At 33.4% G+C, this 23,902-nt stretch overlaps 1 protein-coding gene across 2 annotated transcripts in view; it reads left to right on the top strand.

Annotated features, from left to right (window-relative positions):
- LOC126738063 (dihydrolipoyllysine-residue acetyltransferase component of pyruvate dehydrogenase complex, mitochondrial) overlaps window positions 1-11,909 on the top strand; it is a 56,123-nt gene extending 44,214 nt beyond the window's left edge. For both annotated transcript variants that reach the window (XM_050443242.1, XM_050443241.1), the window contains exon 10: window positions 11,589-11,909. In XM_050443242.1, coding sequence (XP_050299199.1) covers window positions 11,589-11,718 — 130 coding nt within the window. In that variant the 3' untranslated portion in view covers window positions 11,719-11,909. The remainder of the gene's footprint in view (window positions 1-11,588) is intronic.
- Window positions 11,910-23,902: the final 11,993 nt, after the last annotated feature.

The following is a 23,902-nucleotide window of genomic DNA, read 5'->3' as shown; positions in this document are numbered from 1 at the left end:
GTCTTGTTCCAAGGACCCGACAAATTGGCAGGAGCTCTGCTGGAGCGACTGAGAAATTTTGCCGAATATAATATGTGGGTTAAGCATGCATTAAAAACCAAACCAGACATCTTTTAATATCTCCTGTCACTCTGGATGTTCCAGAACAACCATTTATCTGCAGACACATTTGCTAGAGTTTCTTTCAATTCTTTGCAGAGATCCAATATTAATATATCTATATGTATTACGGAGTATATTATGATGAAAGTCCAAAAGCAGGCTGCTAACATTATTCAATAATTCCACATAAAATTGTTCCCTTCCCCCTTTTTTTCTTCTGAAATCGGAATTATTAATAATTTCTGTACCAATTAGCAGAGAGCACAGCTCCAATCTGGGTTTGTAATCTCATGAAATTTGAGTATCTTTGAGCCACTTGCTCATTGAGGGTTGAGGCAACCTCTAAATTTATTTCAAGGCCTATTCAATAAGATACAGAAGATGGACTCAGAACAAAAACTATATACCTACTTGCTAGTTCTGTATGTATTTTTGGCGTTAAAAAAAATTTTTTTTTACTAATTAAGAAAATGGAAAATATTCATTATATGTAAAATATGTTATATTTTGCAAGTCATTAATATCATAATTAGGAATCAACAAATAAATAAATTTACTTGCCATTGACGGCAAGGCCGGTTACACATCGGCAACATTGGCCGTATGAAGGTCACATCGTCATCATCCCTCGTTAAAACAACATTCCGTGGTCCTGTGTCGACCTTGACATAGACCATGTGCGAAATCGAGAACTCAATTACCCTTCAATACTCGATTGCAATTCTTTATAGGTACCTTTTTTGTATTTTTTAATTTGAAGATCTTGTATTATATATAGACGTCACTATCAGGGTCTACACTAGGATAACGTGTCTTTTTTTTCTTCGTGTTTTTTTTTGATTCCTTAATATGACCTACCCTAACTATAGTTACACATAAAAAAGAAACTAATTGTGAAAAAAGGGTAAAATACAAATTTGAACTCACTCGTAACGATACGCGATGTACGGCACGAAAACAGAGAATTAGTTGGATGTGCATCCGGACCATCGTGGGGGCCCTTGGGACCAGGGAAGCGGGGGATTGTTTTCTTTAAATTTCGTGGTGTATGGTATGAGTAGAGAGACTACGTTGTTATCTTATTTACTTCACGAGGACTTCATATAATTACAATCGAACTTCATTACAGGAGGGTACGAAGGGAACGATGACGAAATATAATTGGATCTATAAGCTTACTTGAATTTTGAGTTATGCGAGTTGGTTCGTTTAGTATCTGTACAAGATTATATGAGTTAAAACAGTTTAGGAGAACATGACTGAAATCAATTAACAAAATTTAATTAACAGTAAAGTCTCCTAAAAATAAGACCACATCAAAATTTGGAACTACAGATAAAATGATCAAAATCTTTTAAAAGAGGACCTATACAGGGTGGTCTAGTTTAAACGTCATTAAAGAAGTCAATTGATAGATTTACCATTTAATTTGGAAAAAAAGTTATTCTTGCAAGATTATGATTTAAGGCACTGTTTTTAAAATGTTTTTTTTAAGTAATTTTTTCTACTACTGAAGAAAACATAAAAAAAATAAAAAATATGAAATAAAATACTTTATGCACTTAAACGACTTTATGCTAAAAAAAAATTCAAAACATTTATTGACAAATTATAAATTAAATGTCAAGTAGACATCAAATTACTTTTTACGCACTCAAAAAAACGTCAAATTACTTTTACGCACTAGTGCGGGGAGTGTGTAAAGTAAGCACTTTACGCACGGTACTAGAAAAAATATATTTACATAAACAAACACTTTTAGATACATGACTAGTGACTCTAACCATTGTTTTTAACAAAAGTGGCTAACATGCATGACTTGGGTCGTCGTTTGGTCTCAGTTCCTCGAAGTAATGGATTTAATAAAGAAAAAACATTTGCTTGGGTCAGTGGTTATGACCATATAATTATTGATAAGCTGATTAGAAGACATAGGTTTAAAGTTAATCTTAAAAACTACCACACTTCAAAAAGATAAAAATAAGCAATCTTTGTTGTAATTCCGTATGATGCTGTCTTGAACGAGAGGCTTTGATAGCGTTTTTAAAGACTTAGATCTAAGAATGGTTTAGCAAAGTTCGGCCATGTCACGAAATCTTCTGGAAACCTCAAAAAATAACTTAATTATAACAATTGTGATGAGAAGTACATAGGGCGAACAAGAAGACCAATTAGTTTCAGATTTAAAGAACATGTACTCAGGTAAAATATGGAAGAGTTGAAACGTAAAGTTTTTCAATATTAGAAAGTTTAGCAATATTCAAAAACCATTATTAGCTGGGATAAACGTCCAATCCTGTATAGTCAATTGTATAATTTATTTAATGTTTAGAATTTGTTCAGCCAGACTTCATTGCATTTTTCATTCTATTAGTTACATCCTTAGTATATAAGGCCACTTGTAAGTAGTTTTAGTTTTGTTTTAATCTTCTCCCGAAAATGCTAACATTGTTAGCGAAAGACGTGTCGAGAGTAAAATAAAGATTTTTGGTTGGTGGTAAAGTTATTGTGATTTGAGTGTCACACGAAAGGTTCCAACCATAGAACTACCAATTTCTGATGTTTTTTGAGCACTATAAGGATTTAATTAGAAACAATGTCTATAACTTACTGCATATACGGTGAAGACTCTAACCGGAATAATTTTGCCAGCTCTCTTAAAAAAAATATTTCAGAAAAACGCAAAAACAAGCCTACTAAAATTTTTTGCTGCCTTTAAATATCTAGAAAAAAAAATATTTTAAACCCCTCCGAAAGGGTAAAACCTAACACTACTAAATTTTTTAAATATGATTATACCTGTGGCACCTTGTGGGTAAGATCTTTTAAAAAAGAAAGTTGACATTATATTTTTGTTTTTGAAACAAGTTAATCCGTTTATTAAAAAAATATAGATGTATGAAAATTATAAAAAGTATATCCCAACGTTAAATACCTATTTTGTTTATCTTGAGAAGGTTATTAGGTGATTAATCGCTATAAAATTATGTATATGCGACCGTAAATGATCAGTTTTGAATACAATAATTCAAATTTTTGTTAATTTAAAAAACACACAGACGAGCAGGTTTTTGTGAGATAAATCGAATTAAAGAATGGGTGGGTATTATGAGAGATGTGCTTTGGTAAAGTAAATATCCAGTATTTATTTGCGCCAAAATGCTGTACTTAACAGAAAGTTTAAAACTCCTAATGATGATTGGGTTTGGATACCGGATGGGAACTCAATCACTCACGCTATTTCCACAAACTCATTCTGATTTGCCCTCACTGGGCCAAAGTACTATAAGTAAAATTGAGGAGCAATTCAGAGGTCATGGACATGGCAGAAGTAGTCCTAGACGAAATCAAATATTGGTAACCTAGGATACAAAACTAATTCTACTGAATTATGAATAATCACCTATCATTCTGGCAAGGCAAGTAGCTTGGAATTACGATTGTCTAAAGTCTCGATGCTGATGCCGTTTTAAAGTTTGAGCCAAAACCGTATCATGTGGTCTTTGCAAATATCTATCGCATAGCTTTTCTTTTTAGGTAAACCGGGAAAATTTTCATTACTATGCCGGAACAAATTGAAAGTGGATGGTCAACCAGCATACACAACATCAAGCAAAATCTATTGTGTGTGCTGGAATCATTGAAAATCGAATTATCGGCCCAATATTTTTTGATAACAAAATATATATATATTATATATTTATAATATTTAATATATTTACGGTCGATTCGAGTCTTTCCACTGCGCCCCAGCCTGTTCAACAATCAATATTTGTCAGATGAAGATAGGCAAGTTCGGCGCGGATAACGTGAAACAGACAAAGATACGAGATTCTCTCGATGCTGCTGCGATCGAATTGTGAACGGACCGGAAATATTAGACAGAGTTGCGCAATCAAAAATAGGAAATGCAATTATTTTATACGTTTTATTATTGTTATTTTACATTTTTCTTCAAATATACGAATATAAGTAAAATATTAACTTGTACTGCGTTCTATTATTTATAAACATCATTTTTTACTAGATATTCTATATTAAACGGCGTGTTACAAATTCCTAGCTTACTATTGGGATCTCGGTAAATATAAGAGATACGAAAATGGTTAAACTTAGGGCAAAGTTGCGCATTTTTGAGCCTTAACATGTGCCATTAAAAAATTTGTATAAAAAATATTTAAATTTATATTTCTTGTTGGGGCGCTATTGGACCACCCCTTTACGTAGAAATAATGTTTCGAAGAATCAACCATTACTTAGATGCGTGTCATAATATATATGACTGTATATGGAAACAATTATAACAATTTTCAATTTTATCAGTGTATGTTACCTATAACTAGCATAGTGCAGATTTGACTCACCCTGAAATCGGTTTCGCGTTTATATTATACTGTAGTTCTTGTTGTTATTCTGTTTGTTATATACTGTTGTTTTGTTTTGTTTACTTTCGTCTGAACTTTTGGACAATAAAAATGTCATTTTGGCGGCCTTTTGATACTAGTGTTAATGAATCGAATAGTTGTGATAAATATTTTTAGGCATTTTATAATGCGTTAGTTTATGACCATTTTACCTATCAAATTTTAAGACAGTATTAATTTATTAACACGTGTCATTTTCGATCTAAATATATTTTAAATCTGAAATACAGTTTTTAATATAATATACCTTAAAAGATATATCGTTAATATTTGCTTAATATAAAAAAATACAGTACTGTTTTTTAAAATAGAATTCAAGGTTAAATGGTATTGACATTAAAATTATAGTCGGATTACTGAACAGATGGAGTAAATGATGTGAGCGAAATATAGGCCCGCCCATCGATGCAACCTTAGCAGATTTAGACGAGGAGAATTATGTCTACTTATTTTAAATTATTTTACCGTACAGCTTTGCTTTGTAAGCAGCTTTTTTTTAAATATAATACGGTCACCTGTAAAATGGGTCTAAATCGATTTTGAGGTTGTGCCAGGTAATGATATAATAATCCCTTTTAAGTATTTTGTTATGCAAAGTTATGTTAATATATTGGGGTTTACCGAAAAGAATGCAAAATTATGCCCGAATACCGAATTTCATAACCATAGGCGTACTTTGATTTTTACAAATTTTAATTCCTAATAATTAAATATGAATAAAAAGATTCATTGGTACACAAAACGTAAAAATCAAAGTAGGTCTATGGTTATGAAATGCGGTATTCCGGCATAATTTTGCATTCTAAACAATCTTTTCTTATAAACTTTTTTTATATCTTGCCTAGAATTACTACTTTACCCTCCACTTTACCTACTTATAAAATTTAAAAAATGTTCGTATCAAGGCAAGCTTGATTTAAAAAAAATAATAATATGCTAAATTTAATTTTTTAATTAAGCAGAGTTGGATGCCAAAAGGTCAAATTTTAACCACAACATTTTTTGTCATTTTCACGTTTAAATTCGCTCATCCTGGGACACACTGTATATTAAAAATATTTATTACCTGCTGCTTCTGCTGTAAACTGGACTTTTTGCACTTTGTTGTATGCTGGATGCTCGTTATCACATGTTTTATATATGTTCATAATCACTTCCTTTTCAGCAATGGTCAAATGTTGTCGTACTCTTTTCTTGGGGGGTGACAATGGGGGTGTACGTGGCGCGTCAGCCATTATTTGTTAATAAACAAATTAACAAAATAAAGAAACACAATCTCAACTTTTCAATATTGCGAAGATTTAAATATTCGAATAGCAGAAAATTCAATTAAAACGATCTAAAGCCGCTCGACTAATAAAATTAAATAAAACCCCAAGTCATGAACCCTATCGAGGCTCTAGGCCACACCTCCGGCGCAGAACGATCTCGTGACCACTCCATCTGTTCGGTAACCCAAGTATAATAACTAAATTCTTCTTAAAATTTCCTGGAAACGGCCATTAAACTCGGCATTTTTTTGGAGTCATTTAGGTACTACTACGTTTAAAAAAAATTATAAAGTATACAAATAAACAAATATGTATTTGCGGGAGTTAGGAAAACGTTCATTCAATAACATTTTTCTGTGCAAATTTGCGACCATAAAATAGAGATTTATACAATGCCAAGTGAACATCATTTAATTCTCAACTCTCTCTCTCTTATTATAGGACTAAATGATACCAAATCTTTTGTTTCTAAAAATAATTCTTTCTTCTAGACCTAGTACAACCTGAGTTTGCGCATAAAGACTTGCACGTTCAAGCTCAGAGGATTATCTTAAATATGTACTCTAGTTTAAAAAGTGAAAGTGTTAATGAGTGCGATTCGTCTGAAAATAAAATTTGTACGAGAATTTGCGAGTTGACCAAGCTTAGTCGTACAACTGTTGTTAGAGTGGTTAAGGCCGGTAATGTAATAGATCACTCAGTTAAACGCAAACGAGTTGGTGAAAAGCTTAAGGCAATGATATCAGCACAAAAGAATATATTCATCGTATCATTTATGATTTTTATAAGGAAAATAAAGTTCCAACAATGGAACTGATTCATGATAAGTTACAAAACTATCCAGACTATACATATGTACGTAAATCACTTCACCCCTTACGACAAATTCTACTAGATTGTGGTTTTAAACACAAAAAATTAGATAAAAGGATGGTTGTTTTGGAATCTGCTCGCCTTGTATCATTGAGGCACGAATATAAATGCTTTATTACTATCGGCAAAGAATATAAAACAATCTTCAGGAGATTACCACGAAGACATAACAGCCAACCTTTGCGGAAAATGGACGGAAGAACAGCTTTTACCGAACCTAGTTCAATTCTGTCATAGTAATGGATAATGCTTCATGCCATTCCCGCATAAAGCCAGACACCAAAGTCCCCAACACTAGTAGTAAAAAGGCTGATATAGTTAAATTTATGGTGAGCAAAAACATGCTCTTTAAGTATCTTTAAAGGCCACAAAAAAATATTATTAGCAATAATAAAGGAGCAAAAGTTCAAAAATGAATATTTTTTGACAGTTTTTCGAATCGGATGGCCACTTCATTTTACGATTGCCTCCATACTATTGTATTTTCAATCCTATTGAGATGGTCTGGGGAGAAATTAAGAAACGGTTGCGTAAAATTAATCAAACACCGCAATTAAGCGCGTCCGTGCAGTCAGCGTTACTCAAAGTGTAGTTACTCTCAGTGTGCTCCGCGAAACCTCCGGTAGGGCTCCGCCAGCAGTCATAATAAATGAATGCATATATTAAAGTGGGCCCTATAAGAATAAAGTTACCTAAGATAAAAATAAACAACCAAAACGAAACGCCTACTTATAGGTGTTACTGGTACATACTATACGGAAATTTAATATATGTATTATTAAGTAAATGCCCGACCTATTACATCGAAATTTTACAGCGTTACTCGTACGCCACCATTCGCCCCTGGACTATAAGCAATCGAATGACATCGGTTCGTCGCGCTGTTTCTCGTGCTCGTGCGTCGACGCGTACTACGGAGAAAAACGTCTGGCTTTCCGAAGTTTCTGAGGAATTCGAGATGATTCGATGGGTGCTGGTATAATATAAAAGAGGATTATTTGGCGCGGAGAATTTATTAATCAAGCAACGTACCGCAAAATTTACTCGCACCGCGCTTAATTGTTGATTCCAACGGCTCACCTCTTTGTATGTTGTGTAGCAAACTCCTTCCTAATAGTTCGATGGTACCTGCTAAGATGCGCCGACATTTAGAAACTGTACATCTCGACTTCAAAAACAAAAGTAAAGAATTTTGGCTGCGTAAAAAAGAACAATTATTAAGAAGCCAAAAAACTATGTATGCGACTCAGACTGTGAATGAAAAGACCACGGAGGCATCGTATTTAGTTAATTACCGCATTGCCCAAGCAGGAGAAGCGCACACTATCGCTGAAAAGCTAATTAAACCATGTATGGTAGACATAACAACCATGTCTGGTAGACATAAAGCTTCAAAATAGCAAATTCGTTTTGGAAATGGATGAGTCGACTTATGTTACTGGACTGGCCATCTTGCTAGTAATTATGCGATATCCATATAAACATTCACTCGAAGAAGACTTGCTTATGTGCTCATCGCTGCCTACTAACACAACCGGAGAAGAAATTTTTAACACGGTTAACGTATTTTTTGAAGAAAACCAACTCGATTGGAATGATTGCATTGATATTTGTACTGATGGAGCCAAGGCAATAACAGGTAGAACAGCAGGAGCAATATCACGAATAAAAATGAAAGCGCCAAATTGTAGTTCCAGCCACTGCATCCTGCATAGACAATCAAAATCGAAAATGCGACCAAATCTAAAATTGGTTCTTGATGAGTCAGTAAAAATAATTTATTTTAAGTCAAGTCCACTACAATCCCGATTGTTCTCAATATTATGTGAAGATTATGGTAGCGATCATAAAACACTATTGCTCCATACTGAAGTGAGATGGTTGTCTCGGGGTAAAACTTTGACAAGGCTTTTTGAACTAAGAACAGAATTAGAAGCTTTTCTTACAGATGTTCCTTTTAATTTAAAAGACCGGTTGTCCTATAAAAGCTGGTTATTTGGACTAGCATTTTTAGCAGACATGTTTAGACAACTTAACGAATTAAACCTGTCACTACAAGGAAATCAGACAACAGTTTTCAATGCTAACAACAAAATAACTGCCTTTAAAAGAAAATTAGATTTTTGGATTACTTGTTTTGGTAAGAGAGAAATCGAAAGCTTTTTATTGCTAAGTGAGTTCCTTAGTCACCATAGTCTTAGTGTTGTTCTCCTTTAATTTATAGTCTTAGTGATACAGAAATATTTCAAAATGAAATATTTGTTGAATTGGTGCAATATCTCAATGATCTGCAAGGGACTTTTGAATCTTACTTTCCTGAAGAACAGAATGCAAAACTGAAAATAAACTCATGGATTCAAAACCCTTTTTCATCTAAATTGCAGAAGCCTGAAAATATGTCAGATCAGATCTATGAATCATTTCTAGAAATGACATCGGATACAAGCATGGAATTATTGTTCAAAACAATTTCACTAAATGATTTTTGGTGCAGGGTTCGTGATGAGTATCCACAACTTGCCACAGAAGCTTTGAATGTTCTGTCGTTCCTAACAACCTATTTGTCTGAAACGGGATTTTCGGCATATACAGCTACAAAAACAAAATACCGCAATAGACTGGATGCCGAACCAGACGTGAGAATTCAACTTTCTTCTATCAAGCCTGACATTACCCAGTTGATGAAGAATAAAAAAACAATTACATGCCTCGCAGTAAATGAACTTAGTGTTATCATTTGCTTACTAACTCACTACTTACTGTATCTATCTTTTTTTGTATGATTATTAATAAACAATTCACATATAGTAACTGCTTTTGCATTTAGTTTAGAGTTTAGGGTTCCGTTAAAATTTTTGTTATTTAAGAGGGTTCCGTCACGAAAAAAGTTTGAGTAATACTGTGCTAGACAGTATACGAACGGTCATTGAAGAAATCGACAAAACCAATTTATGGAAGACCTGTGTATCCCACGTTAAAAAGTGTAGAAGGCAAATACTGCATCTTACCGCGAATTAATCCAATTATAATTAATGCCAATATCGAATCCAGTTCTGAAGAGATGCATAGGGATGTCGAATAGGTAAGCATTTTTGAACGTAAAAAATGTTGGGTGCAAAATTATGTATATGTAGTTAATTTCATTGTTCAGTGTCATAAAATGCAAAGAAAACTATTTATCCGTGATTCAAGTAATCACGGTATTAAAAAGTAAAACTTCCAACGCATTCATGGCACCCTATTTTAAAATTTAAAAAAAAAAAAACGATTTTTTCTATGAATATAAATCAAAAGGTAGCAAATATAGTATCATTGTTTTTAGAATATAATTTTCTATCGAAATACGTAATAATATACCAAGTGTCCTAGTTAAAATAAGAAAGTTAGTGTCACTTCCTGTTAAACCGGAAGTGGTGGAAAACAACAGAATATGTCAAAAGATGCTCTTCTAACTATTCTATCGATATACGATTTCATTTGTTTATCTTGAAAAGTAAAAAAGTTATTAAGTGTTCCCATTTTTCTGTGTCACCCGGTATATACTAAACCAGAGAAACAAAAATTATATGCACGCCAATGCCTTATAAAGAAAAAACCTCGTGCTAAACGTTTTTAGTTTTTATACTCGTCCAAGTAACTTCATCTATACCAGAATGACTATTTCCTACTGAAAATGTTAATTTTTGGCAAAAGAATCTACTTTCAGCAAGATGGTGCACCCTCATTATTAATTCGGATAATCTACGAGAAATAAATATTTTCTGCAATAGGTTGATTGGATGTAGAGTGACAATCGGATATCCACCAAGGTCACCTGACCTTACTCAACTAGACTTTTACCTTTGGTGTTTAACTTAATGGTCTATGTCACAAGACCCAGAAATATTGAGGAACTAAAAAAGATCAGAAGTGAAATTTGATTAATTACGCTTAATATTTGAATAATTTTAGAAACAAAATTATTACCATCGTTTAGGGCTTTGTCAAGAAGTAAATTATTTTTATTTTGGACAGTTGATAAGTAATAGATAGGCCTCGTTTTACAAAAAAAATACATATTCATACTTTTCATTATATAACTTAAACAGTAATAGCACTAGAAATGCTTTAATTTAATTTAAAAAATTAAAAAGAAATTTTATTTTTTAATAAATTTATGACAATCAAAATGCGCCATCAACCTCCATTTTAAACTAGCATTCGTACATATTGGCATAAGAGGTATCATTGCACATTAAAAGCTATGTAGGGTCAGACTTGACCTGACCCCACATTTTTAGTGATCACTTTCTCAATATAAACAAAATACGCATTTAACGTCGCAATCTTTTGTTTTTAATTTCCATACTTCTAAATTTTTTTTTTCAATTTAAAGTCAAGGGATAATTTGTTTCAAAAAGAAAAGTACATCATAAACAAGGATGCCACAAGTAGCATCATCCCAGTTAAAAACTTTTTACGCGCTGATGTCTAAAAACATTTTTTTTGCGCACTAGTGCGTAAAGCAATTTGTTTTCTTTGCTGGTAGAAAAAATTTTGTTACATGTGTATTACAATCCCTTTTTTTATTCATGGGAATCGATAAGTTGCCCATTCATAAAAAAAGGACAATTTTACATACTTGTTACATAAATAACTATTGTATACATTTTTAAAGGCTGCAAAAAGTCATAGTAGATATGTTTTTGCGTTTTTCGGAAATATTTTTTTGCAAAAGCGCTAGTGGGAACAAACGCAAAACTTATTATTATACGCAAACTTATTATTAAACTTAATATTATACTTATTATTATAAGAGTCCCACACTGTATGTTGATCTATAGGTTCTTGGTCTGAAAAATATGATCTATGAAGTTTCCTACATAAATTAAAAAATTCCTATTTTTACACATTTTTATAGTTTTCTTTTTATTTTCAGATTCAGAGAAGCCCAGTTCCTAACAGTTACTTTAAGCTGCGACCACAGAGTGGTTGACGGAGCTGTTGGCGCCAGGTGGCTTCAAGTATTTAAAGAATGTATGGAAGATCCCGTTGCGATGATTCTGTAAGGCCACAAGGCTTGAATCTATGAATTTATTTCGGAAGTTCTAAGTGAGAGATTCGAAGCTGACTTTTTTCCTAATTTTATTTAAGTCTTTTATTAATGTCCTTGCTATAGTTTGTCTCTCATTTACCATTAACCTAATTGTTTTTTAAATGTATTAAATGTAATATAATAGACAGTTCTTGTGGTAGATAATCAGTTGACCTCTGTCCATTTTTTTCAAGTTACTCATGTTGAAAAAGTAAATATTGCATTTACGTTATCTTTGTTATTAAAGAACCATCATTTTTGAAATTTTTGTGTGATATCCAACAGCTATAAAATACATTGTTGATTTTTTGTATCAATATTCAATTAAATTTCAATTATCTTTTTTTTGCAACAAACCAGTTTCTTCCAAACACCAAAGATATGGAGGCCATGCTAATTACTCACCTTACTAAAAATGACTTGATAAACAAATGAAGTTAACTATAAAAAATATAATATCTTATTGTTGTAAGAAACACCCTAGTAATGCTATTTCAAAACTAGATAATACGACAACAATATTAACAATAATAACGATAATACTTCTATTTTTTAAACTTTTTTTTAATGTAATATTGTTTAAACAGTTAATTAATAACAAAATCGATTTATTAGGAACGCAAAAGCACAATATATCTATTCTAACACACCAAATTATTTAAAAAATGCTAATATTGGGTGGCAACTAAATAATGGGACAGTATCAAGTCACGAGTTAAAAATGATACCAGATAAGACAAGTTGACTGCAAAAACAATTAATAAACAATGTTGCCAGGGGCGACAGACACATTTGTTTATTTTAAAATTGCTTCGCTGTCAGTTTCGGTAACTCTAACACTTCTTTATTAATTAAAATGGTGCGTGGTATCTCGACAAATTCAAAAGTTTGCGAGTTGGTGGTTAAAAATTATTCCCGAAACAAAAGAATACGTGAAGTGGCGGATGAACTAAATATTCCTAAAAGTACTGTGTTTAATATAATAAAGCATTATGGGGAAACTGGAGGAATTTTACATAAGAAAAGGAATAGCCCAGGTCGCCCAAAATTAGTTTCTGATAGGGATAAAAGAATGCTTGTTAAATTATGCAAAAAAGGTCGAAGAAATACGGTACGGCAGATAACGGCAGAATGGAATCATGAAACTGGGCATAATTTGTCAAGAGAATATTGTCGCAAGTGGATTCATAAATGCGGATTGAAGTTTTACAAGGTTATTGCAGATCTTGCATTAAACAACAAACTTTTTTAATACATTTTTTCTTATAGGCAAAGGAAAAACCGCTTTTAACAGCAAAACAAAAGAAAGCCAGGCTGATATGGGCAAAATCTAAATTGTCCGGGTCAGTAGAAGATTGGTCCCGCGTAATTTTTAGCGATGAATCAAAATTCGATGTGTTGGTGATTACCGAAAACGTGTGATTCGCACAAAAGATGAGGCTTTCCATAAGGACTGTTTAAAACGCACCATAAAGTTTTCTAAAGGAATAATGATTTGGGGTTGCATGACACTTGAAGGATGTAGGGTGTTTTGAGTTTATAGAGGGCACCGTAAATGCTGCAAAATATCAACAAATTCTACAAAATAGCCTACTTCCAAGTATCGCGAAATTAACAGTTAATGAAAATTACATATTTCAGCAGGATGGGGCTGCATGTCATACGGCCAAAACTACAAAAAAGTGGTTTGGGGACCACCACATAAACTGCCTTTCTTGGCCTTCTAACAGCCCAGACCTTAATGTCATTGAAACAGTATGGCATAAAATGAAACAGACATTAAGGAACAACCCTCAAAGAACATTGCCAGAACTTAAGGCCAAAATAGAGCAGATTTGGAATGAATTTACCCCCGAATAGTGTAAGGCCTTAGTCCAATCAATGCCCAAAAGAATTCAAGTAGTTATACAATCTAAGGGCGACGTTACTACATTTTAAAAATTGAAGTTCGCGTTTGTCCCATTATTTGGTTGCCACCCAATATTAGCATTTTTAAAAATAATTTGGTGTGTTAGAATAGATATTTTGTGTGTTTGCGTTTCTAATGAATCAATTTTGTTATTAATTAACTGTTTAAACAATATTACATTAAAAAAAGCAAGTTTAGAAAATAGAAGTATATTAAAAATTAAATTACATGTATATTTTTGTTTGTCCCAATGTATAGTTGTTAGGGCTCGTATTATGTTTGCTATTATTTAAATATAAATTTATAAACTCGATAAAATAATACAAAGTAAATTATTAAAATATCACAGTTGCTATTTTATTTTTCAATATAAATAGAAGTAAAAAAATCGATCCAATAAATTTTTATTATTAATTTAATTTGGTTTAATATACGCATCAGTTAAAATTAAAAAAAAAACAGATATAATTGTCAAATTCCATATATTTTAATTGTCTCCCTCTGGTGACAAACGAATTGGTATAATATAGGTATGTCAGAGTGTACCCAATGAACTAAGTTTAGGATAATGGTTATATCTTGATAAATACGGATACGATTAATGTACATACAACGTGCAGTTATTATTGATAAGTGGCAAATAATTATTAACCCATTAGATATTATTTGGCGGTTTTCCTTGTTATATTTTTAATTAAGGTTTAATTTCAATTAATTAAAGGCATTTTAGAAACACTTATCGATAAATTTAAAGAAAGAGTTGATTATAAAACATAATTTTAAATTTAATTTTTTTTAAATTTTTTAGTGGTATACCACAAGACACATATTTAGCGGTTTTTATTTATCCACGGGTAGCTATGAAAATCGAGTCGGATTCTATCAATTTTATTAATTTTTCATATTTCAAAGTATTACAAGAGGCCAGAAGAGAAGAATGGAGAGTTTTGTACCAAATTTTAAAACAAAATTTTTTTTTCCTTTAAGCCAGCTTAGATAATTTGTTCATTACGATTTGTAATTATAATCATATCGCAAAATTACATTATTTGCCGTGACAAGCATTCTATTAGAAGAGGAAAATGTGTCGGAACACTTATTTTATTATTATTATCAGATTTCATGCCAAACGGCAATCGCATTTCCTCCTGAGGAAAGGAGGATCGTTCACTTATCAGAAGGATTAAGCTCTGGTGGAGTCCTTTCCATGTTATCGGACTCTGTTTTTACAAATAATAAACTCATACTAAAAGTACATGATATGTATTTTAAACTAGTCGAGATGTGGATAATAGACTCGACTTCTACATCAGCTTATAGATGCCTTTCTTAAGGTTGAGCAGTTTCATGTTTTCGATCAGGCTCTTTGGTATTACTCCGGTTGTTGACACAATAATTGGAACTGTCCACACTTCTCTCATTTCCCATTGTCTTTGCATCTGGCGTTCTAGATCCCTGTACCTAACAATCTTTTCATTATGTTTAAGTTGTTATTATTGGGGATAGCTACATCAATAAGGATTGTCTTCCTTTTTTTCGATTGGGATTAGGTCAGGCCTATAGTTACTTACTCGTTGGTCTGTCAGTACAGGGCGATTTCAATACAATTTGTGTTGCTTATTTTCAAGAACTGGTTCCGACTTATAATATGGTACCTTGGCTGCCGATAAGCGGTTTAGTTTTTCTGCGAGCTCTTGATGCAGTGTCTTTGCAACTAGATCATGGCGTTCTTTATATTCCGTTGGTCCAAAGTTTTTCAAAAGTGACATACTTTAAATAATTTCTTGTTGGTATTACTTGAGTTGGATAACTTCAAAAAACCCTTCAGTTTCGGGGAAAAGCTGTCCCGTAGTCAACCAGTAGTTCGACGCCGCTATGTCGACATACTCTTGTTGAACATCATGTACTGATTTTTCCATCCATGCTTGCATTTTTTCTTGCTCGGTGCGATGTTGTATGGGCAGCTCAAGCTCCTACGGCTCCAACGGCGAGTGGTGTGCTTCACATACGGCACGATGAATATGTGATATTTCAGCCTTTCATAAGAAAAACGAACGCAAGTTACTAATTTGCTGAGTTAGCTGCTTCTCTATGTCGGTCATTCCTCTTCCTCCCATATGTCGAGGTAGCGTAGTTCGTTCTACAGCACTCGCAGATGATGCTTATTGGCTTTCGTTACGAGTATTCTAGCCTTTCCTTGCAACTTTTCGATGTCCGTTTTACTCCATCCTATAATACCAAAAGAGTAAGTTAATGAACATATGTATTAATAGCTTTTAATAAGTTTCTGCTGTTAAGACTTGTTTTAAGAAGTCGTCGCATTCTTGTAGTGAACTTAGTACTCAGCTCATTCTTTATAGTTCTATTCTTTGCGCCTGCTTTATTCCTAGATATTTGTAGGATTCTTCTTCGTCCATAGCATTAATTATCTGACCGTTTTCTGTTTGAAAGTCACCTGGTTGTAGTTTACCCTTAAAAATGTTTACAGTTGGGCATTTATCATTATCAATTAATTATCTTACATTATCAAAGGGAATGAGCTCTGTGGGGGCCCTTACCTAGGTTATCGAGCCCGTGGTGGTATCGGCCCGACGATCAATGGTGTTGGTTCCCAGAAGTTCCCTTACAATTCGGGCTGTATTTAATAGCACCACTTTCTCCTGTTCTTTGATTGAGACCTATTTCTTCAACGCTTCTTTTCAGGTTTTTCGGTATGACTCCCGTAGTCAACATTATAATTGGTATCGTTCTAACAATATTCATTTGCCATTGCCACTGTAGCCGTACTTCTAAGTTGTGGTACTTTGAAATTTTTTCTGTGTGCTTTTTAACTAAATTGTTATTATTGGGAATAACCACTTCGATAAGAGATCTTATGTTGCTTATCCACTAAAACTAAGTGAGGTCTGTTACTACTCAGTTTCATCAGTTATAATAATTCAGTCTATTTGGCAAATAGCTGCATGAAGACGAATCCACAGACTTTCTAAAAAAAATATTTTTTAAATTATTAATTTGTTGGTCCAATTGCTTTTCTAGATCAATAAATCCTTTTTCTCACTCGCATCGTGGTTCTCTCAACCGCACTTCTGGGATGATGGTATTTATACTTAGTAAGGAGGGTTCTCCTTATTCTATCTCCTAATTTTCCTTTGTAAGTTCACAATATCCGTTCTACTTCATGTAATTACACCAAATGAGTAGCCCAGCACTGCACAGGCGTATGTGTTAATTGCCTTAGAAGATTTTGCCGTCTCATTCCTTTTTGAAATTCTGTTAGAAGTTCTTCTTTCATGATCCGATTCTTTGTGCTTGTTTAATCCCTGAGTACTTATAAGTCTTCCCTACTTGCATTGACTGGATCCAGTTTCCATTCTCCATCTGAAAATTACCTGTATTAATCTTACCTTTTTGGATATTAATAGTCCGACACTTATCCATCCCAAAATTCATGCTAATGTCTGTTGAAAATTCATCAACGATTTTAAGCATTTGGTTCAGTTGATGGTTTGTTGTTACCAGTAGTTTTAGATTATACATATAAAGCAGATTTATTTTAATGATATCGTCATTGTTGTTTTTAATAGAATATCTATAGTTAGTCGAGTTTAATCTTCGTGATAGAGGGTTCGTTGCCAGACAAACCCAAAGAGAACTTAGCGCGTCTCCTTGAAATATACCTCTTTTTATTCGGATGGGTTGCATCATGATACTGGAGGTTGCTTCATTTAGTTGCATAATAGTACTCCACGTTGACATTGCGTGATCTAAAAAATGAGTTATATGTGGATTGATTTTTGTAGATTTTTAGTATCTGAGCCAGCTATGAGGTACGGAATCAAAGGCTTTACATAACCCATATAAGCCATAAAAAGATTTCTTTTCTTTCTTGATAGGCTTGACTACCTATCGCAGAGTCAACGATTAGTTGCTCTTTTCATCCCATAGCATTCTTTGTACACCCCTTTTGCTCATCTGCAATAATTTGGCTGTGTTCGCAATGCTCGTAGATCCTCTGGGCAATACACGAAGTAAGAATCTTATACAGGGTGTTTCTTAATCTATACGCATAAACTTGGGAAATTATTGCTGACGGCAAATAATGACTAATAGTGAACAAAAAATTTAGTAAAATAGTTTTAGTTACGGAGATAAACGACTTATTAATTAAAATTTAAAAAAAACGTAAATTCTCCAAAATAAATGTTTATTTAACTATTATAGTAACTGTTCGAAGTTATTTCCATGACTTTCAAATACATAATTGAGCACGCCTAATCCAAGAGTTGCAGACAGCAGCTACTAATCCAGGTTGTAGTCGAATTTCCTCGGCGGCAGCAAATATCCGATTTCTTAATTCTTGTTCATTGTCAACTTCGGTTACATACACCAGAGATTTAAGGTGGCCCCAAAAATAAAAGTCAAGCGGATCAAGGTCGGGTGCTTGAGGAGGCCATCCAATTGTACCACCTCGGTCTATCCATCGTTTAGGGCACATTCGATCTAAATGCCGTCGCACTGGTCGCGCAAAATGTGGTGAAGCACCATCGTGAAGAAACCACAAATTCTGCCTAATGTGAAGAGGGACTTCTTCAAGGAGTACCGGCAAATTTTGTCGCAAGAATTGTAAATAAAGAGCACCAGTTAGACGATTATCCAAAATGAAAGGGCCAATAAGTATTCCGTTTACAATTCCAGCCCACACATTTACTGAAAATCGTTGTTGAAAGTTTGTGCGCCGAATGGCATGCGGATTTTCAACTGCCCAAAAATGCGTGTTGCGAAAATTGTGAATACCATTGCGTGTGAAAATTACTTCATCCGTAGCTAAAATGTTCCTGGTAAAGTTTGGGTTTAACTGCTGGTGATGTAACAACCACTCGCAAAAGTTTACTCGAGGCGCATGATCCCTTGGAAGTAAAGCTTGTACCCTTTGGACGTGAAATGGATACAGTAATTCATGCCTTAAAATTCGCCAATCTGTGACTGATGATAATCCAAATTGCGTTGCAATTGTTCTAGTGCTTATGTCAGGATGCTCTTCGATGATATCTAAAATCAAATTCTCCAGATTTAAAATGCGTCCTAGGTCTAATGGCTCCACCATGTTGCCCTGGCCTCAGCCGCAAATTTCCAGTTTCTCTACCCCGCTGAAACACGCAAAAAAGCTTCACGCGACGGATGATACCTATGAGGAAACCTTTGTGCATAAAGATTAGCTGCAGCCACACTGTTTTGTCTTGATTCCCCGTATGCCAGTAACATGTCCATTAGTTCCTCATTTGAAAAATTATGCGGCATAATTTTAATAAAAAACGAAATACAACCACAACTGTAGCAACTGATAGCAAAGTAGGTACTACTAAACATAATAAGCATCATCCGGATTTGTTTACTTTTTAATTTGAAAACAAAATTCCACCTGATAAAGTTATTACATTTTTGTGAAAAAAAAAGAATTATCTCAGAAACTAAAAATATTTTGCTTAATTTTTTTTTTCACTATTAGTCATTATTTATCATTAGCAATAATTTCCCAAGTTTATGCGTATAGGTTAAGAAACACCCTGTATATCGTTGGTAAGCAGGACGGTATTTTGCGGGATTCTGTCTATTAAGATCGTTTTGGGCAGATGATAAGTTGATCCCTGTGTAAAAAAGAAGGGCATTAATTGAGGATTAATCAGTATGTCTTAAAAACTCAGGTAATCGGTTGTGTGTAAACCCTAACTTCTTTATCCAGAAATTGTGTACTCTCTCGTCTTGGTGCTTTCCAATTGTGTGCATTTTTTATAATATTTGTGACTTCGTTGGTCGTCAAGGGATTATGTCTCATTTCAGGGACATTAGCGACACTTTCTCTCTCTTCATTAATTCACTCGGCGCGTTGATTGCATTGTGTCGGTATTATCTTATTTTCTTTTATTGCTTTGTACAGCTGTGTTTTCTGAGTTAGTTGCCCAATCTCCTCGAATATACTCAATCTTATTTTGTAATCGTTTCTCCCACCTTGGTGTTTGGTACTCTTTTCTATTTCGTTTTTTTTTTTTGGGTTCTTGCCTTAAGCTTTAGATTATCGGGTGTAGTTCATATGTGCTTAATGTATCTGCAATAAACTCTGCTAAAATTATTGTGTAAGTAAACCTATCATAGTTCCAAGTTTTTTCGCTGAGCTTAGCGTTGGTAGTGTGAGCCTATTAAGCGGGTCGGAGCCGGCATAATCTATCGTAGATCTTCTAAATTCCATTAGGTACCATATTATTTTCGAGAGAATTTGTTCGTTTGGTCCGGGTTTTTATTCTTGAGCAGTTTGTTCTGTTTCTGTGACCCATTCCTTCTACAAGAAGCGCTTCGTCTTCTGGCTCAGTTTATACTTCATAATCCTGATGATTTCTAATTAGCATTTCGATTTCATTTTGAATTCTGTTGCGTCATGTCTCTGGGATAAGTCATTTTCGGAAAATTACACGGTATTGGTCAGCTTGTTAAATATGAATAAAAAATAATAAGAATTAATTATAATTTAATTTAATAACAATTTATCTAATACTTTATCTTATTTACCTGGATCAAACGAAATTTGAATGGACAGATGGGTAATAACAGGAAGGAAAAAGGAGAGTAAAGGTATGGGAAGTGAGGGTTAGAAAATGGGTACAAGGGAACCAATGGAAGGAGGGAGACTTACTATAGACTATATAGGTGACGGCTCGGGAGATCTTCTCAAAGGGAAGCCGACTAGCACTAACCACTTTGGTAGAGTGGCGTGGATTCCACAAGAGTTCAATAAAATATAAGCGCCACCTGTTTTATCCCAGATGGATAAGAAAATTCCGATGACCAAGAAAACAGGAAATTACTAAAAGCACTATACCTATAATAAACCTGAAAGAAAATCTCACAAGGAAGAACAGTCAGGGAGATTTATAAATACAATTAATTATATTGACCCTTAATATCATGTACAAGTGTTATGGTGTAATTAATAAATTAGCAATAAAATAAATATTAACCCTTTACTTTGGCTATTAAATTATATGCTATTAAATTACAACTTTAGTGGGAGAGCACTTTAAAACTCATGGGCTCACACCAAAAGTCCCTTGTCTAACTTAGAAAGTTAGGTTATCTTTCAAAAATCAAAATAAACATAAAAGAAAAGCTTTAGTTCAAGCATTCAAGTGAATCTATATTAAAAGAAAAGTTAATAATTAAACTTATTACTTTAAAAACAAGTTATGTTGCCCTTCCTGAATATAGTGTCTATATCAAGGGTAAAATCTCATATTCTATTGTTTGGGGCTAAAAGTTCGCGTGAGCACTTTCGAAATAGGCCTATTTATCCAGTTTACAAGGAGATCTATACGGTCTATTTCAATAAAATAACTAATATGCACCTAGTTATTATGAAACTATTCAAAACAATGGTGTAGTAGTGAAATCTAATAATGAGAGTGATAACAAGGTAATTTTGAGGCTATTATTTAGTATAATATACTACAGTAAAGCTAATAAATGTTGATAGGACTTAGGTTTACTGGTTAGGTGGTTTACTGACTGCATGGTTCACTATACATCACACACATTGATCAAACCTGGCTCCAAAAGAGCTGCATGATTGAGATGGAGGACCTGGGTGGATCGATTTAACAGTGAATGTCAATGTAGATTTTGTGGACGTTATTGGAGTAGATGAGTGGAGATTTCTACCTCTTATAATAGTGGATAAAGACCATGCCGGGGAGAAAAAAAAGCCTGAAAAAAAGTGGAAGAATACCCAGATTGGGGAATCGCCAATAGAGTAAGTAGATATAAGCATTGATGGTTAAACTGGACGGTATGCTTGAGTCTACTTATATAAAATTACATGTGTAATATGTAGAGTATCATAAACCAAGATGCCAAATGAAAATATTAGGACTTACCAATGGAATTGGCCTTTTCTCGGGAACACAAAACTGGACACTTAACAAAGAACCTTGAAAAAGTTGGGATTTAACTACACCACTTATATTCCTGCACTATTGCAGTATGGCGTTTAGTATCCACAAACTAAAATACCCAAAAGGTGAGTTTTCAACTTTTCATTGGAGTAAAACCGGCAAAAATACCAAGAAACAACCTTCTTCAAAGGCTTGTTCTTCAAGACTCCTAGAGGTCAAAGATTTTCGCGCCAAAAATGGTTTTAGTAGGGATATAGGAGAATGAGCTGGGTATCTTATTGGCTAGGATAGGATATGACAAAAAAATTAATATTATGATTAATAATTTGAGTTTCATCATAAGGGTTGAAAATTATTGATATGAAAAATAGAATTAATACTGAAATGATAACTGTTTATTTTATTAACTTTAGCACCAGAATAACTTAGAAATTGCCTCTTAAAGTTCTATAATCCAGCTATGCTTTCGCTAACATTTCGGATTCATTTTATTTTCTTATTCTTTATGTATCTGAAGAAAATAAACGAGCTACCCTTTCCTGTCCTCTCCTAAATTCGTCACCCTGAAATAAATGCGCAGAATCGTTTCATTTATGACAGCTGTCCATTTCATGCGCCGTCTAGGCAATCCCATCTGGGTGAGAGCTGGCTATTTCATGCCAAATAGCAATCGCACTTCCCCTGGAGAAAAGAGGGCCATTCACTTAGCCCAGATATCTTAGATATCAGAAGGATGAAATTCTGATGGAGTCTTTCATATTTTTGATTAAACTTTTTGGTGTTACTCCTGTTGTAGATACAATAATTGTAATTATCCGCACTTCTCTCATTTCTCAGGGCCTTTTTATCTGGTGTTCTAGATCCCTGTAGTTAACATTTTTTTCTTTATGTTTCGCTCTTAGGTTGTTATGATTAGGAATAGTTTCATCATTAAGGTAGCGGGTTGGGAAGGGCGGAAAGGCTTTCCTCCACAAATAATGCTAAGCTTTTGTCAAGTGTTATGCATTTCGATGAGTTCACTCATCATCATCAGACTCTAAAATTTATTTTTTTCTCTTGAGAGAAACACATTAAATGGCTATAATTGTATTATATGACATTAAAACGTATTATATGATATTAAACAACATATAGTTCAACTTGTTTATGTATAAAGAAATATCTGTATTGTTTCGAATAAATCGTTGTTTCATCTTGTGTTTTACCAACATCTGTACTTTTTTTTTTAATTAAATTCAATAGGTGCAAAGTACTACAATCATAAAATGAGGGATTTCATTTCATAAAAAATGGAATTTTCATTTGAATTTTGCCTATCATAACAAGATAGCTACTTTTACATGTGGTTCCTCAATTCCATCCAGCAAGGAACCCCGTCGCTGGAATTGTCCATTTAGCACAACCACGTTTAATTGTATAGTCTTCCACCGTACTTTATTGTATTGATTGTAGTTTTCAACTGTAGTGTATAAGTAAAAAAAAAAACAAAACTCGACTGCACGATTTAATATATATATATACAGGGTGTTTCACTTTTTTGTAGCAGGACTTTAACAGTATTTATAAAAATTAATTTTAAGGTAGGTTTCTCATATAAATATTGATCGTCAAACTTTTTGTTTCTGAGATATAGGGCGTCAAAGTTTCCCAAAAAAAAGTTTTTATTTTTTAATATCCGAACTATCAAAGATATTGAAATCAAAATTGGTGTAAACAATTCTAGGATGAAGGGTCATAATCGTAAATAATGTCATGTTTCTACGTTGGCCAGTGGCGGAGATATGACTAATTAATAATGTTAATGTGACTAAAAAAAGTAGCACGCCACTGGATTAAGTCGATTAAACGATCATTTCTAAATAGTGCATTTAATTGTAAGCAAAAATGCCCTCTTGATATTTTTTCGTATCTGACTCCGTTTTCTCCTCAAATTGGGTTGTAAAAATCACTTAAGATTTGAAGATAAATTTATTTCAATACCACAAATACTTATAACTTATTTATAACAAACAATAGATTACAAGAATACAACAAACAATTAACAAATTTAAAGAAGGTGTTCGAAATGTGAACCATTTTCTGCAATACATAATTCACATCGACGAATAACCGAACGTAAAATGTTATTTATATTAATTTATTTTAATAATTTGAATAGTGTGCCATGAAATAAAAACAGTGTCATAAAATGTAAATGTCATATTAGTATTATCGTGTCAAATTGCAATTGCGTTCTCAAAAAGTGTTATTTGTTTATTTCTTCTTATCGTTTTTGTGTCAAAATGCCATTTATGTTTTCAAATCAA

The sequence above is a fragment of the Anthonomus grandis genome, chromosome 6 (genome assembly GCF_022605725.1).
Source record: "Anthonomus grandis grandis chromosome 6, icAntGran1.3, whole genome shotgun sequence".
NCBI lineage: Eukaryota > Metazoa > Arthropoda > Insecta > Coleoptera > Curculionidae > Anthonomus > Anthonomus grandis.
Note: the sequence above shows the minus strand (reverse complement) of the source record. Positions and strands in the feature narration are given on the sequence as shown.